The 15665-nt window shown below is 38.4% G+C and overlaps 1 protein-coding gene across 3 annotated transcripts in view; it reads right to left on the bottom strand.

The window, feature by feature from the left end:
* The window catches only part of nfatc2a (nuclear factor of activated T cells 2a), a 156640-nt gene that overhangs the window by 116920 nt on the left and 24055 nt on the right, over positions 1–15665 (bottom strand). For all 3 annotated transcript variants that reach the window (XM_073061651.1, XM_073061649.1, XM_073061650.1), the window contains exons 2-3: positions 12011–13037; positions 6885–7047 (exon numbers count right to left, since the gene is read on the bottom strand). In XM_073061651.1, the coding sequence (XP_072917752.1) occupies positions 6885–7047; positions 12011–13037 (1190 nt within the window). The remainder of the gene's footprint in view (positions 1–6884; positions 7048–12010; positions 13038–15665) is intronic.

Below are 15665 nucleotides of genomic sequence, written 5' to 3'. Positions count from 1 at the left end.
TTATAAACTAGCTGCTGAGTGTAACTCTTATTCAGCATTCAAAAACACTCTTTTTTTTTGCTTTTAATCCCCCATTAGCTAAAGAAGTCTGTGGATTAATCTTTCTTCAATTGCTAAATCCTCCTACAAATCATAGAACATCTTGGAAGTTCATCGTCATTAATTTTTTTTTGTAAAGTTCTTCCATTTATATGGCACATCTCTTGTAATGACATCCAGGTGTCTTGTTGGAGAGATGAGGCATGAAGGTGGAGCTGGGATATTTCACAGGAGTTTGGGGAGAAACAGGTGCAACAAAAGAAATGACTTCCAAAGAAGTATTACCCAGTAGGATATAATAACGTGGTCACATGAATTCCAAGAGAACTCCTTTATTGATAAAGTCTGTTTGTGGCTTTTGGACATCAATGCATATGCAGAGTTTGAAACCATTCTTGTATTTGTCTTTACATGACTCAACGGTATAGCTGTAACATTGCTATTCGACAAACCAAAACAATTTATCTTTTAAAATGCAACCTTGAATGCTTCATCAGAGCAATGAAGCTGAAATAGTCAAAGTTATGCCAAAGCAAAATGTTCTTTCTAAAGTATAGGTGGACTTGAGCAAAGTGACAGTACTGAGGTGTGACTGATCATCATTGTCAATATTTTCTAGTTAATATTGACAAGGAACTATAAATTAGATAGTACATTTCTAATTTATTTTCATGATACTTTGCTGAAAATGAACTTTGGACAGAGTGAAACAAGTTACCAATTATTTATCTTCTATTCTTAATCTTCAATAACACCTGTATGGAACTAAATTTCCAACCTCATTGCCTCATACCCTTCTGAATTGACCTGAGGATGGACAAAGCCAATGGTGGAAGTATCTAAAGACCCTGATTCATAACAGTCAAAACCCAACAATGCCCGCCCTTAGATCTCAAAGGATCCTGTCACTTCGATTTTCACAATGGAGGCCCAATCCCCAACATTCCACCCCCAAACTATCATTGCAAACACCTTGATTCTGATTATTGACCTGCTCTTCGGACATCTAACCTGTTCCTATACAGAGATCATATGGAGATCATAGACCCAACACTCTCAGGCCTCAATCAGGATTATTATTGCCATTCTCCTTTCCTCTCACCTGAACAGACAGCCTTAATCTTGGACATCAAATTTTCCCGAATGACAAAGTGCATTGTGACAGGTACTCCTAATGCTTATAGCATCAGACTAAAATGGTCATCGACACTCTATGCAATAAGATAATATGGTGTACCAATACTGACAGGCTATTCCATTCAAGATTCAAGATTGTTTAATGTTGTTTTCTGTTCTCAAGTGTAAAGAAGAATGAAATAATTGTTACTCTGAATGATCTGATGCAGAACAAAAAAAAACACAAAAGATAAAGCACACAATAATAATAAAGCACAATAAATATAAATACATAAGATAGCTTATACACATAGATTGATTGTATGTCCATAAAGTAACACTAAGTTTATATAGCTGAATGATGGTAAGTATCAAAGTAGTGGTGCAGTTAGTGAATGGAGGTTTTGATCAGCCTTTACTGCTTGGGGAAAGTGACTGTTTTTGAGTCTGGTGGTCCTGGCGTGAATGTTATGTAGCCTCCTCCCTGATGACAGTGGACAGACAATCCATGAGCAAGGTGGCCCTTTTCTGGCACCTTTCTTTATGTCTGTCCCTGATGGCAGGAAGGCTGGTGCCGGTGAAGCATTGGGCAGTTTTGACCACCCATTGTAGAGCCTTCCCATCCGCGGCAGGGATGTACCTTGTCAGGATGCTCTCTATTGTGCATCTGTAGAATGACGAGAGTGTGGATGTGCAAAGCCCAGCTCTCTTCAGCCCCTTCAGAAAGCAGAGGCGTTGATGGGCTTCCCTTACCGTGTGTGTGATGTGCACTCCCAAGAGTAAGACCGTGCTTGCAGTTTCCACTGCTGTGCCAGTGATGCAAAGAGGGGTGCGAGCTGTGTTTTCATGCTTTATCACAGAATAGCAACTAAGGGAAACGGCACAGAAGCATTAAAGATTAATAGACTGGATTAGATTGTTTTGATGCAATGTGTCACTATGATCTGGAATGCAATGCCTATAAGAATGATGACATAGAATCCATAAAGGATATTTGAAAAGTAATTAGATAAAAAGCTATGGGAAGTGAGCAGGTAGGTGGAGATAATTAAACAGCTTTTTTATAAAGCAGGCGCAGTCAATATGGGCCAATCTGACTCCTGTTGAATTGCTTGATCTGACATCAGCAAAGTTCAGATTATCAGCGTTTGTTTACCATCGGGTCTCAATCATCTTCTATTTAAAATAACTGCAGATCCTCGGCAGCCTTTTTTAATTATATTTCTTAAAGGAGTGAGTATTTTATAGTTGGCTATTTAAACAGGCCTGCGTGCAGGGAGCTCTGTCACATTCCTCTGTCCTTCATGGCCCATTATTTGTGAGAATCTGGTGTATGTGGTTTCCGTAACATAAACTTGACGTTGGTGATAATATTCACACAGCTTCAAAGAAACTAATCTCCAATGACATGTGTCTATAAATGCCCTATGAACAAATTAGATTTGTGGGAAAATATGAACTCAACAATAGCTACTTGGCTCCACCTTGGGCGCTGAGACAAAAATAACTTCCTCTCTTTTTTGATGAAACCTAAAGGTAATAGTCCCCAGCTTCTCATCTGACTTTTCTGTGAAACAAGTTATTCTTTCAGTGAAGTTTGTTAGTGAAAGGCTATTGTAAAGTGAAAAAAGTAAGGCTTTTGCTGCCTGAATCGCTCTGAAGATAAGTAAGCCAAACTCAGAATAATGAAAATACGCTTTTTAAATAGCCTTATGTGGATTATGAGGGAGCCAGATTATACTTACAGTAAATCACCTGTATGATACATAAATTTACTCCAGGAATTACATCCTATATGTATACCTGTGACCCTGCCAGACACCACCAAGTGGAAGGCAGTTGCTTTGCTCAGGAAAGAAAGAAAAAGTTTGGGGATTGACTGTTAGGGGTCTGCCTGCCATACTCCCAAACAATTAGTTCCAGAGCAGCTATAGTGGAATTTTGGGCAGAGGTCATAACAGGTATGGAGAGCAAGCTCCAAACAAAAGAAAGGGGGGGGAAAGACTGACAAAATCTGCATGTCATATAAAAAGTACACTTTTCTTCAGTTTGTTTTGCTGGCAACATCAAATGTTCTAGTTCCCAAATTAGTTATTTTAAATAATTCATTGTCAATTAGTCCAAGCATGAGGAAAGGTGAAATAATTTTATTTTCCCTTCCATGAACTGGAAAATGTGAAAGGAGTCATTTTAACTGGGGTCTACATTGTTCCATCTCAGGTTCCTGCTGTTCATTTGCTGTAATCATAACTCCAGCAGGAAAATATGTGGAAAATTGATCGATGTTAACGCTGAACTCAACCATGCCTTCAATGCAATTGAAGCCATTTCTAGGTTTGGTTTTAACACCCACCATGTCTCCTCACCATAACAAAACCTGCTCTAGCATGTATTAAACTGCTACAGGAATAAAGCAAAGCTCAGATGGGTAAAGAGTAATAAACTACAGACAATGGAAATCTGAAATAAAAACAGAACATGTTGGAAACACAGATCTGAGGAGAGTTAATATTTCAAATATGCACTGTTGAAAAGCCTCATCCTGAAATGTTGACATGTTTTCATTCTCCACAGATGCCACCTGATCTGCTGAATATCTCTAGATCTCCAGCTTTCTTTGTTTTTATTCAAGGAGTGGTAAGGAGATTTACATTACAGCACAAATAATAAACCTAAACCTGGGGGGAGGGGCTGGGTGGAATTGTTGAGTTAAAAACAAAATCAAATTACAAATTACTGTATATTCCAAATACTCAGAGGAATTGAATATTGCTTCATATCATCCCTTCAGCCAGTTAGGTCCCAGACCTTTAACTTTGTTCCTCAAAGCTATTCTACTTCATTGTCCCTGCCCAAGACTCCAGCATTAACTAAGCATTTTTGGATACCTACTCCAATTTCCGGGTCAAATTATGGCTAATTCTGTACCCGGGAAGCACTTTAAGATGTTAAAAACACGGCAAAAATACAAATACTTTGTAGCATTTTGTTATGAAAACTGTATTTAATTCTTATATGGCTATTTGTTATAATGGTATATTGTTTTGCCAAATTATCAACACAAGCAAAGCTTTGTCATACTTGTCCTTTGCTGATTTTTTTTCCATTGATTGCTCTTAATGCCAGAAAATAGCAAAACAAAAATCAGAAGGTCGTTATTTATTATTTAAGATTTACTGCTTGTCAACTTTCTTTTAATTTTATGTTTCTACATTCACGCATTCTTTCTGCCCTGAATGCTGCTAGTCCTGTTCCTCACCCCTTCACTGACAACTTCCTGTTTCACACGTGATCTTACCACCTCTTCCCCCGACCACGACACTTCACAAATGCAAGTTTGGGCACACACCGCCTTCATTTTACCAGGAAATGTGACACTTCTGTTGCCACCCATTTTCATTGCTCAGAGTGAAGAGTTTTAGAAGTAATTCAATAATAATCCTCCTACACATTGAATATTTGTTTTTTTAAGAAGGCTTTAGGTGGTAATTATGATAATATTGTTTTCAGTCCTTTAGAACCAATTGCTAATTTGTTGAAGATGACATGCCTTGTGTTTGCAGAAGGCTGTGACTTCAGGCCCGAACCAAAGATTAGAGGAAGACGTGACAAGATAAAAAAAAACCACAGATCACAGTTCAAGAACATAAACCTAGCTCGTGTGTAGCCCACAAGCAAAAAAGAAACCATAGGGCAACTAATTGCTATACAAAACTTGGTATTAGAGGGGTCACGGAAACAACAAAACATTCTGCTAATGGATGAACATTATCGTTCAGGGGCTAAAATCAATGGTCTGCTATGCAGCAGATTCCTGTCAGGTAGTACACAATGCAGCAGGCTGTCACTGCTCATGACTCACTCTGCCAAGTGCTGCTGATGTTCTTCTCTGTGGCCCAGTCAGCAGTGTGTGTGGAAACCCTTTATTATGTGTTTGCCATTTAAATATGTGTGAAGTGCACTTGGAATGAAAGGTCATGTGACCACTGGACTACCCCTGTTGTGTCATATTCACCTCTGGTTTGCAGCTTGAATGCTGGGCCACCGAAGGATGAAGGCATGAGGACCATACAGCGCATTCATCGGCAGTAGAGGTTGATAGTGCGGTGAAGGTGGCATATGGGAAACCTGTCTTCACTGGCGGAGGAGAGAGTATAATAACAGGAAGATTTTTGATACAACTTTATAAAATATTATCTAGTACACAGCTGGAAGATTGTGTACTGCTCTGATTGCCACAGTACAGGAAAGGTGTGATTGTATCGGAGCAGACACAAAGAAGGTTCACCAGGATGTGGCTGGGGAAGGCGTATTTCACTGGACCGGCTGCGTTTGTTTTCCTTGAAGCTGAAGAGGCTGATGGGCTACCAGACAGAGATATACACATTTCTGGGAAGTATAGATGGGTAGATAGTAAGAAACTGTGGCAGAGGCATATAAGACCAAAGAGATAAGTTTAAAATGAGGAGTAAAAAATTTAGAAGGTATTGAAGTAATCTAACCCAGAGAATATTTGCAATCTGGATAACTGCCAAAGAAGGTGTTGGAGGCAGTTCTTCTCAGAACATGTAAGAAGCAAGCAAAAAAGCAGTTGTGGTCTGCAGGCCGAGTGCTAGTAAAGGGGATTAGTACAAAGAAGTACCTGAGAGTTGACATGGACTTAGTGAAACGAAGGCCTGTTCCTCTGCTGTTTGACCCTAGGAAAATTGTGCTTACCACCAAGCAAAATGCAGTAATGCCTACTTTCAGGTAAATTCAAGTCACTCTGGAAATTCTCCTGGGCATTTTCATGTTAGGCGTATCAAATTTAGATCATTGCTAGCAATAGTCAATTCGATCTTCATAGTGTAATCCTGCACTGTGATCCTATTAAGGTAGCCCAACACTGAACTGTTAACATTCAATATCCCTGCCATCCTGACCTAACTATTATGATTCCTCTAGAACAAGGGTTTCCAAACTTTATTATGCCATGGGTGCTGTCTGACATTAAGCAAATTGTCTGTGGGTAACCAGGCAGCTAAACTGTTGACCAGCCTAGTCCTGAACCTTGTTTCCCAAGCCACCCATCTTCCTCAGAACCTCCAATCAGTGCGGGCTCTGTGTGGGGAGCCAGAGTCCTCGCCACAACTTAAAAATCAATGTTGAAAACTTGTTTATTAATAATTATTCCTAGTTCTCACATCCAGATGAAATAAACATTCTGAGCTTCTCTTCTCCATGGGTGCTGTCTGATCAACATTTTATGTTTCTGTAGCTTAAAATGTCCCTTCATCTTTCAGCCACAAAAACAAGAGATAATATAAATAGTGGCTTCAATCAAAATTCTAGTTAATCTGAAGTGAACCTAGTCATTTGCCTTTTCAGCCTCCTTCAACAAGACCATCGCTGATCTTACAAGATCATTAATTAATGATCTTCATTAATAGCTCTATTTTCCAAGTTCAAGTTTATTATTGTCAGTGGCATACACACATGTGGTATAAATGCCATGGAAAAATAGCTTTTTGCACCTGCAGCACTATACATTACAAGACAAAGACAAAGACAAACATATAAAATCGAATTAATATAAATTATACATTATACATAACTTACATGAATCTGTGAATTTATTGATCTCCATTTTGAATATACTCATCAACTCAATATTCACAACATAGGCAAATAGTATGTCTTAACTGGGAACTCTCTTCCAAGTACCAAATAGAATCATCTTTCATAATTACCTGGATCACAGGATGACCACCATTTGGAGCCTTAACTGCCCCGCGGCTTCCTTCTGTTTCATAGTGAGCTCGGTGGTGAGGTTTAGGCTGTATCTCGATCTGCAATTCATACTGTCCTGATAGACTTGGCAATTGCCACTCCAGAGGTGGTAAAGAAGGAATGCTGTAAAATAAGACATCATTTTTATAATTACTTGCATCAAAAAACAAAAGCATGTTCACATATTTGGAACTTATGGATTAAGTTGGTCTAGGTTCATGATTTGATCTCATCCTTTCTTTAGACATTACATTATAACCCTTCTGCTATGAGTTATTTTCATGGGCACCTTTTCCTAAATGAAGAACCTTGTCTTCAATTGGTGTATCCTTTTTACCACCAATGAACAACGTATATCTTGACCCTGGTGAGTTCAGGTGATACTGGGGTTGATTCACCACAGCAGACAGGAATTTAATATGTTAACTCCCTATCTCAGCTAAAACTATTTTCTATCTGTCAAATCTTTATGCCAGTCAGTATGAAATATGATATTAAAATAGCAACTTCCATTCATGGATCAACGGTCATGATTTCAGATCATTGCTAAACATGTTACAATCAGTGATATATGCTGAAAATGTAGCAATTGATATAGAGACACATGAGAACATGTTTTTGTAGAATGCAACTGATTGACAGTTAACCGTTTGTTACACAAGAACTTGACTGAATGTGTACAGTATATCAGATACAAGAAATATAATGAAGTAAATAAAAGTTGTTTTTGCATTCTACTAGTAAGGAAAACAAAGTTTAAATTCATTATAATTGTAATGAAATCCTAGACTCGCCTTTCCTTTAATTTTCACACATGCCCAATATAAAGTCAATCACAGAGAGCTGTGCTAGTATTCATACTATGCCTCCAATGAAAATAGTATAAATACTGAGGACAATATCAGTTAATACTTCCTGCAGTAAAATCTAACTCACATATAACATGAACAGGTAAACTAAATTGCCAATGAGACTGATAATTTAACAAAGCAGTAAGGAAAATTATACAAACTATTCTCATCATCCAAATCTTGTTTCAGTTCTTTATAATCTTCCTATAATCAGATTAAGTAGTTGAATGGGATTTATTATGCTTTTCCAGATGTTAATCACTCTCATAATCAGCTAACTGGTCCATGTTACAAAATATAATTTTATAAATTCAAGTAATTTGCCACTTCTCAACAACGGATATCTTTACAACATTCTCCTGGCTGTATTGTTGACATAGGGTGTAATCCAGAATAGCAGAGTGGAGGCTAGCATCAGTACATTTCTGAATGTTGTCAGGCTGGAATGGGCTAAGAAGTTCAGGAATATCATTATGAGAATCCCTGTGCTTAGAATCAACCAAATCCACAGCATCGTTCTCAGTTCCTAACCACCCACTCCAAAAACAGGAGCGGTATCAATCATTCATTGTTCCTCTGACACTGGAGGCTCTGGAGTCTCAAAATTAAAGGCAATTTTGGTTGTCAATAGAGCAAAATGGATTCCATTTCTGTTCATTGAAATGTTCTTTAAAAGTATAGGCTTCTCAGTACCATTAACTGTGGTGTTATCTGTTCAGGCTAACAAAATGGCTTCTCTGTAATGTTACTTAATGCTGTAATGGGTTTCTGTTGCTGGAATGTTTGGGTTATAACTGCAGATAAGGGGGGAACTAACCAATGGAGAATTGTTATGCTATCCTGTGTGTATGAGCTGAGCAGGAATTTACGGTCTTTTTTCAGGAGGCGAGCAAGGAGGACGGACACGTGAGGAACAGACAGTGGTTCCAGAGCGATGGATACTGGACCTCGGTGGTTCGGATGGTGGCTGAAGGCTCAGAAGGTCGTTGTGGATGGAGCTGGAGGCGTGAGCTCCAAAGTAATAAAATATTATGTGCACAAACTAATAAACTTACTGATTTGGTGCCTTTAGGTTATCTGTTTCTACTAATCCATTACTAAGAAATAACTAAAAAGTTGTAATTATTTATTCGCCTTTGGAGTATTGTCTTTGGTGTGCTGCGAGCGTGTACTGGGGGGGGCATTACACCGTATTTACACTGAAGTATTGCACTGTTGGCGGGGCAACGGCGGTTCACCCTTGGCGAACGGGGGTAAACTGGGGGCACTGATGCTACAAAAGCTTCATAAGCATTCTAAAATTCTTACATCTATTTGCAACCTAAATCATATCATACTGGTTTTCACACTGCAGTATCCAAAAGTGAACTGTATGCAGTTCATGTTAGATTTTTGTAGGAAAATAATTTGGTGATAAAATGTCCCACTTTTTGTGTACATTATATCATCATACATTGCATTAAAGCTTTTTTATCCACTGGACTGTTTCCTGTTTTACAATATGTCATTTCTTTTCAAATTCATGAATGCAAGTGCGACACTGTTTGACTCAACTACAAACAAATCTCTAACAATCCCATCTCTTGATCTGATAAGACAAAGCTACCGATCCTTTTGGCCTGTGAAGCTCTGTAAAAGTGGCATTATCATTGTGATCACTGAACTTTTAAATGACTTTTAAACCTTTGGAAGAGTGATTGGAACCTCTTCCTAATTCTTTCTCCACAGTAGTTTCACATTCAAATCATTTTGAATGTTACTCTTTAATCTGGTTCCTCCAATTTTTCAGACAATGTGTTTCAGAATGAACAACTACCTGAATAAATATACTTTCTTTGTATTACCTCTTATGTTTTTGACAATTGTCTCCAGATTTCCTTGGATGAAACCATTCCGCTACTGGAAACAGTTTTCCTTATTTACTCTTCTAAAACCTTTGAGGAAATCTCCACATAAATGTTTCTGTTATACCAAGAGCACCGATAGTTCTCCAGTATATCAGGAAACTGGAGCCCTCTACATTATTTCAGTAAAATTTAATTTGCAGTAAAATATAATTTAAAATATAATATATATCTGTTAATATTCCTTTAAAAAAACACCCCAGTGCTATCTAAGCAGTGTAAAAACTAACGCAGCCAAGTTACAAGCAGCAAGCTCCTGCAAACACACAAAAAAATTAGATTTTTGGTATTGGTTGAATGCTAAATGTTAGTTAGGGCACTCCAAAATTTGTCCTGCTCTCCCCTGACCAGTATCATTCAATGTTTTACATCAACCCAGGATAGATTTTGGATTAAAGTTACATCTACAAGAAGATAATGTAGTATTCTTTTAGTACCTCACTGATTGCAAGATTCAAATAATTGTTCATATCTTTGATGTGGTATTTAACCCATGACCTGACATAGAAATGAAAATTCAACGTTAAGCCATAGCTGACTAATATGGATGGAATATTTTGGAAATAAGTTTGAGGTCTCTCTATACTATTCCATCCTCCTTCAAAGAGAATCATTAGATTTTAAATATAGCATTTATAACCAACTAACTTCCAAAAAGTCATATAATTTAATTCTTAACAATATTCAAATATTTTTAATATATTTCATTCTGTAAAATTCAATGAAATGTGCAGTATAAATAGCTTTGGAAAACTAAACCATTGAACTTAGCATTTCACTGTGCCTAAATTATTGCCAAACTTTTAACATTTTACTTTCTGCAATCAGCATAATAAGAAAAAAAATTAACCTATAATGATAATTGTGAGTTAGTACTCTGCCACCAAAACAAGACACGGATTATTAAGATTAGTGCAATAAACTTCACTTCAATCTTTTCATCATTATAGACAATAGACAATAGACGATAGGTGCAGAAGTAGACCATTCGGCCCTTCAAGCCTGCACCGCCATTTTGAGATCATGGCTGATCATCTACTATCAATACCCGGTTCCTGCCTTGTCCCCATATCCCTTGATTCCCCCATCCATAAGATACCTATCTAGCTCCTTCTTGAAAGCATCCAGAGAATTGGCCTCCACTGCCTTCCGAGGCAGTGCATTCCAGACCCCCACAACTCTCTGGGAGAAGAAGTTTTCCTTAACTCTGTCCTAAATGACCTATCCCTTATTCTCAAACCATACCCTCTGGTACTGGACTCTCCCAGCATCTGGAACATATTTCCTGCCTCTATCTTGTCCAACCCCTTAATAATCTTATATGTTGCAATCAGATCCCCTCTCAATCTCCTTAATTCCAGCATGTACAAGCCCAGTCTCTCTAACCTCTCTGTGTAAGACAGTCCTGACATCCCAGGAATTAACCTTGTGAATCTACGCTGCACTTCCTCTACAGCCAGGATGTCCTTAAGCCTGGAGACCAAAACTGTACACAATACTCCAGGTATGGTCTCATCAGGGCCCTGTACAAATGCAAGAGGATTTCCTTGCTCTTGTACTCAATTCCCTTTGTAATAAAGGCCAACATTCCATTAGCCTTCTTCGCTGCCTGCTGCACTTGCTCATTCACCTTCAGTGACTGATGAACAAGGACTCCTAGATCTCTTTGTATTTCTCCCTTACCTAACTCTACACCGTTCAGATAATAATCTGCCTTCCTGTTCTTACTCCCAAAGTGGATAACCTCACACTTATTCACATTAAACGTCATCTGCCAAGTATCTGCCCACTCACCCAGCCTATCCAAGTCACCCTGAATTCTCCTAACATCCTCATCACATGTTACACTGAACTTGATGTCATGACCTGGTTCCCAAGGGATGATGTATTAGAGTGTTCAATTTAATCAATTCTTCAGTGTAAAGCCCTTGAGGAAATCAGCTGGCTACAATGAGTCAAGATGTGCTTTCATTGATATATTACTGGTCAAGATTGTAAAAATAACACTAATATTGGATTGAGAGAGTCCTTAATTTCATTACTTTAACCACATATACCAGCATAACTTAAATACTAATTTCCCCACACATCTCCATTTTTAAATTCAGAGACTTTCTCTTCAATTTGTTGTGTTTTTTGTTTTGCTATCAATGCACTTTCTAATTTCTAATGACTACATTAACTGAATCAGTAAATTGGCTGAAGAGATATTGTGATAAGATTGCAATAATGGATGAAAGAAATCCTTACATAGTTGTTGGGGGGTTAGCTGAAGCCAAAGTGAAATAATCCTTCCTGTTTGATTTTGAATGAAAATGCATCAACACTCACCTGCACGTAGGTTTGGGTTTTGTCCACTGGAAAGGATGAGGAGGCATCAGTAGAAGTGGGTCAACTCCATAAATATCTTTCTTTAAATCTTGACAAGGCCCTGAAAACTCAGCATAGTTCAGTGTGGTAAAACCAGCAGGTTTTTCCCCTTTACACATGTCAGCTTTAAGGGAGGATGGCGGAGTCAGATCCATGATACGAGCCTTCATTGGATGCATTTCAACCAACTCATTGTTGGAATCAGTGGTGAGTGTGCTCATTGCATCTGCAAGACTTGCAGAATTTGCAAATTGGTGCAAACCGGGTTCATCTCTTGCAATGACTCTTGGTGAAGCCTGTGGAGAAGGAGTTCTGGAGCGGTCACAGGAATATCTTCTTTTTCCACAAGGTGATGATGACCTTGAAGAAGGCCGGGGCATGGGGGATGGTGATCGTGCATTCTGCCAGTTTTCATTATGCGTTGAAGGAGAGTTGACAGGAGATGTTCTTGGAGAATGGTGAACACCCTGACCTTGATATTCTTCTGCACCATTTTTTGGGGAGACACATGGAGATGTTATTGGTGAGGTCTGAGGTGAGATGCCATAATGGGAACTTGACTCATGAGACACAACTGATTGCCAGCTTGTTGATGAGGCACTACTAGCTGGACTGTTTGGGTCCCTATATACAATGTTTTCAGAACCTGGCACAGGTAAAGTAACTCTTGGAACTGCTGTGGGAGAATGATATGATTGCTCACCACAGCTGGTTACATGTGGAGTTACATGAAACAATCCAGGTGATGGTGTGATCTCAATTCTTGGGCTTTCTACACCAGATGATGCATTTGGCTTTGCAACTTCCAAGTAGTACTTGAACTCCCTGTTGTCCACTTGGCCATATTCACTCATGTGTTCTCCAGCCAACACAGTAGATACCATTGAGCTACACGATTGAGATCCATAGTGGGAGACATCCATAGTTGGGAAACCAATCCCAGTAGGAGGAACAATGCCCTTGTGAGAAGCAGCAACATTTTCTGCCTCTGAAAGAAAGAAATACCAAGTTATTATTACACAAGTTTATGACATTGTAATTGGCTAACAGATGGCGGTAACTGTATTTTACTGCCTTTCAAATAACATCATGATGTTCTCAAGCCTCAGCTGGTAAAAATAAACTGCTCATAAAATCTCTAATTTGCCTCTAGTTCAGATTGAAATTATACATGGGGCTAGAAAGAAATTTAGTAAGGAAACAAGGTACAAGCAAAAATATTTTTTATATCTCCAACAGATAAATTTGACTAAGTTTAATGACACAAGGCTATACTGTCCATTTCTTCATTCAATGTTGCAAACCTTTGCTCTGCCAGAATATCTCTACTGCAAGAAAATCTTTCTTTAAAATATATTAAAATTTATGGAATACAATCAACAGAATGAAAACTGATCCAATGCTATCTTTGTGTATTTAACCCTCCCACTGTATGATTTATCTTCCGTTTTCAATGTATCATGTTTGCTGATGTACAAAACAGGTTTTTTTTTACTGAGATCGAATGAAGACAGGTACACAATTATATTCAATAACTCTCCAGAAAATGGCTGAAGAATGTGATATTTCATTCACCATTGTCAATTTAGTAACATACAGATATTTCTCACTGCTCACTTCCTTGTTTATGCCATCCAGATGCAACGTTATTGGCTGCATGCTTCAGAAGTACCTGTTAAAACTGGCCAGCACTTCTTAAAGGGGAAATGAAAAACAAAACAAAAATTGGAAGAACCGAACAGGCAACACCCACAAAGAAAGAAATGGTCATCATTTCATGTTAATCACTTTTCATCAGAACTAGAAAAGTGAGAGAACAAATGTTTATGCAGCTGCAGAAAGGGGAAGGGGTAGAGAGAACAGAGAGAATATCTGTGAAAGGATACAGATCAGAATTTCCCACTCCTTCCTTTCTGCAACTTATAATGTAGTTATCTAGTCACTTTCCCAGATCTAATGAATGGTGATTGACCTGAAAAGTTGACTCATGCCATGAATTGTGCCTGACAAATTTAGATCTTTCTACATTTTCTCTTTTTGTTTTGGACTTACGACATCTGAAAAGTTTTTGATCCTTTCATATGGACCAGATGGAGCTGGATCTCGTGAAGCTGAAACTGACCTGGACAATGGAGAGACTGGCATAGCTTAGGACAGGGAAAGTTTGACGGAGTCAGATGGGAAATCTGATGGAGGGGATCTCTTTAACTACAGGTGGCCAAAAAACATGTTAACGTGGCACTGTAAGCACATGATCGTAGAATTCAAAGCCAGAAGTCAGGTCTACAGAACTAGATGCATTGTTGCAGTAAGTTCAATGTCTGGCCTCACAGATGTGGTCAAGGGCTGTGAATGCACTTTCAAATGCTGCATCCCGGCAACCACAACAGTACTCTTGGGGGATCTCAATGCAATATATCCTTATCATTCATCTAGCAATTGTTCATAAGCTATATCTAAAAGCCATATGTTGCAATACAGCCTCACTAACATAGCACTACTGGAAGATCCACAGGAATTAACTGGTGGCCCTTGACTGAAGGAAGGTCAGAACTGCTTCAGTTGCTAAATGAAACCTATTATTCACACAGTTACCCCCAAAGAACAGCCTAGTTAGCCTAATCACGATTTCTGGAACCAGGTCTTCTCCCTCGCAGTTTATATCAATGATGCACTCCATGAGAAGCTCATGATTGGTGTAGCCTATGCCAACGTATCATCAGACTAGGATGGAGGCTAGATCTAAAACATACAGGGACCAACCCGTTTTCCTAACACCACAGCTAATATAGATGATAGTTCCACATGCACATGTGTGATAAAGTCAGAAGAAGTTTAGTTCAATAATAGACTGCCATATTTGAAAAAAAAACTACATAATGAAGAAGTAAGATTTTTGCAAGGTTTATCAACTGACTTCAGGGCTCACATTTGCAATTTTCAATGCCTACACATATAATATCTCACCAATGGAGTCATACAAATTTGTATATACAGATGGACCTACAAAAATAGCTACCACAAACACATTAAATCCATCCTGAACAAGAACTTTGAGGTACTAGAAAAATATCACCAGTTTTGGAAGCTCAAACCAAATCTTCAGAAATGAGTAGTGATTTTTGCTTTCATTTTGAAAACTTCAATTAACGGATTTGCCAACAAAATATGACACTTGGATACCCAGATCAGTAGGAAAGTGGGAAAATAGGCTACAAAGGGTTAAATGTATATATTATGTGAATGGGTAAAGATCTCACAGCATTGGAAAATACACAATGGCCAATTTGGTAGGTAAAATTTTAAAAACCTTATTATCCAAATGGCAAGAAATTGCAAGCATCTGAGATTAAGCATTCTAGCATCACAAGAGTACAGTACAGAAACAAGTACTTCAGTCCAACTTGCCCACACTGATCAAGTTGTCACCTAATCTAATCCCCTTTACCAGCATTTCGTCCAATATCCTTCTGAAGCTTTCCTATCCATCTACCTGCTAAAATATCTTTTAAGTGTTGTAATTGTACATGCCTCTGTCCCTTTTTCCAGCAACTCATCCCATAGACCCACCACCCTCTGTCTGAAAAGTTATACTTCAAGTCCCCTTTAAATCTTT

The sequence above is a fragment of the Hemitrygon akajei genome, chromosome 11, assembly GCF_048418815.1.
Source record: "Hemitrygon akajei chromosome 11, sHemAka1.3, whole genome shotgun sequence".
Lineage (NCBI taxonomy): Eukaryota > Metazoa > Chordata > Chondrichthyes > Myliobatiformes > Dasyatidae > Hemitrygon > Hemitrygon akajei.
The sequence above is the reverse complement of the archived record's forward strand: the minus strand, read 5'-3'. Positions and strand labels throughout refer to the sequence as shown.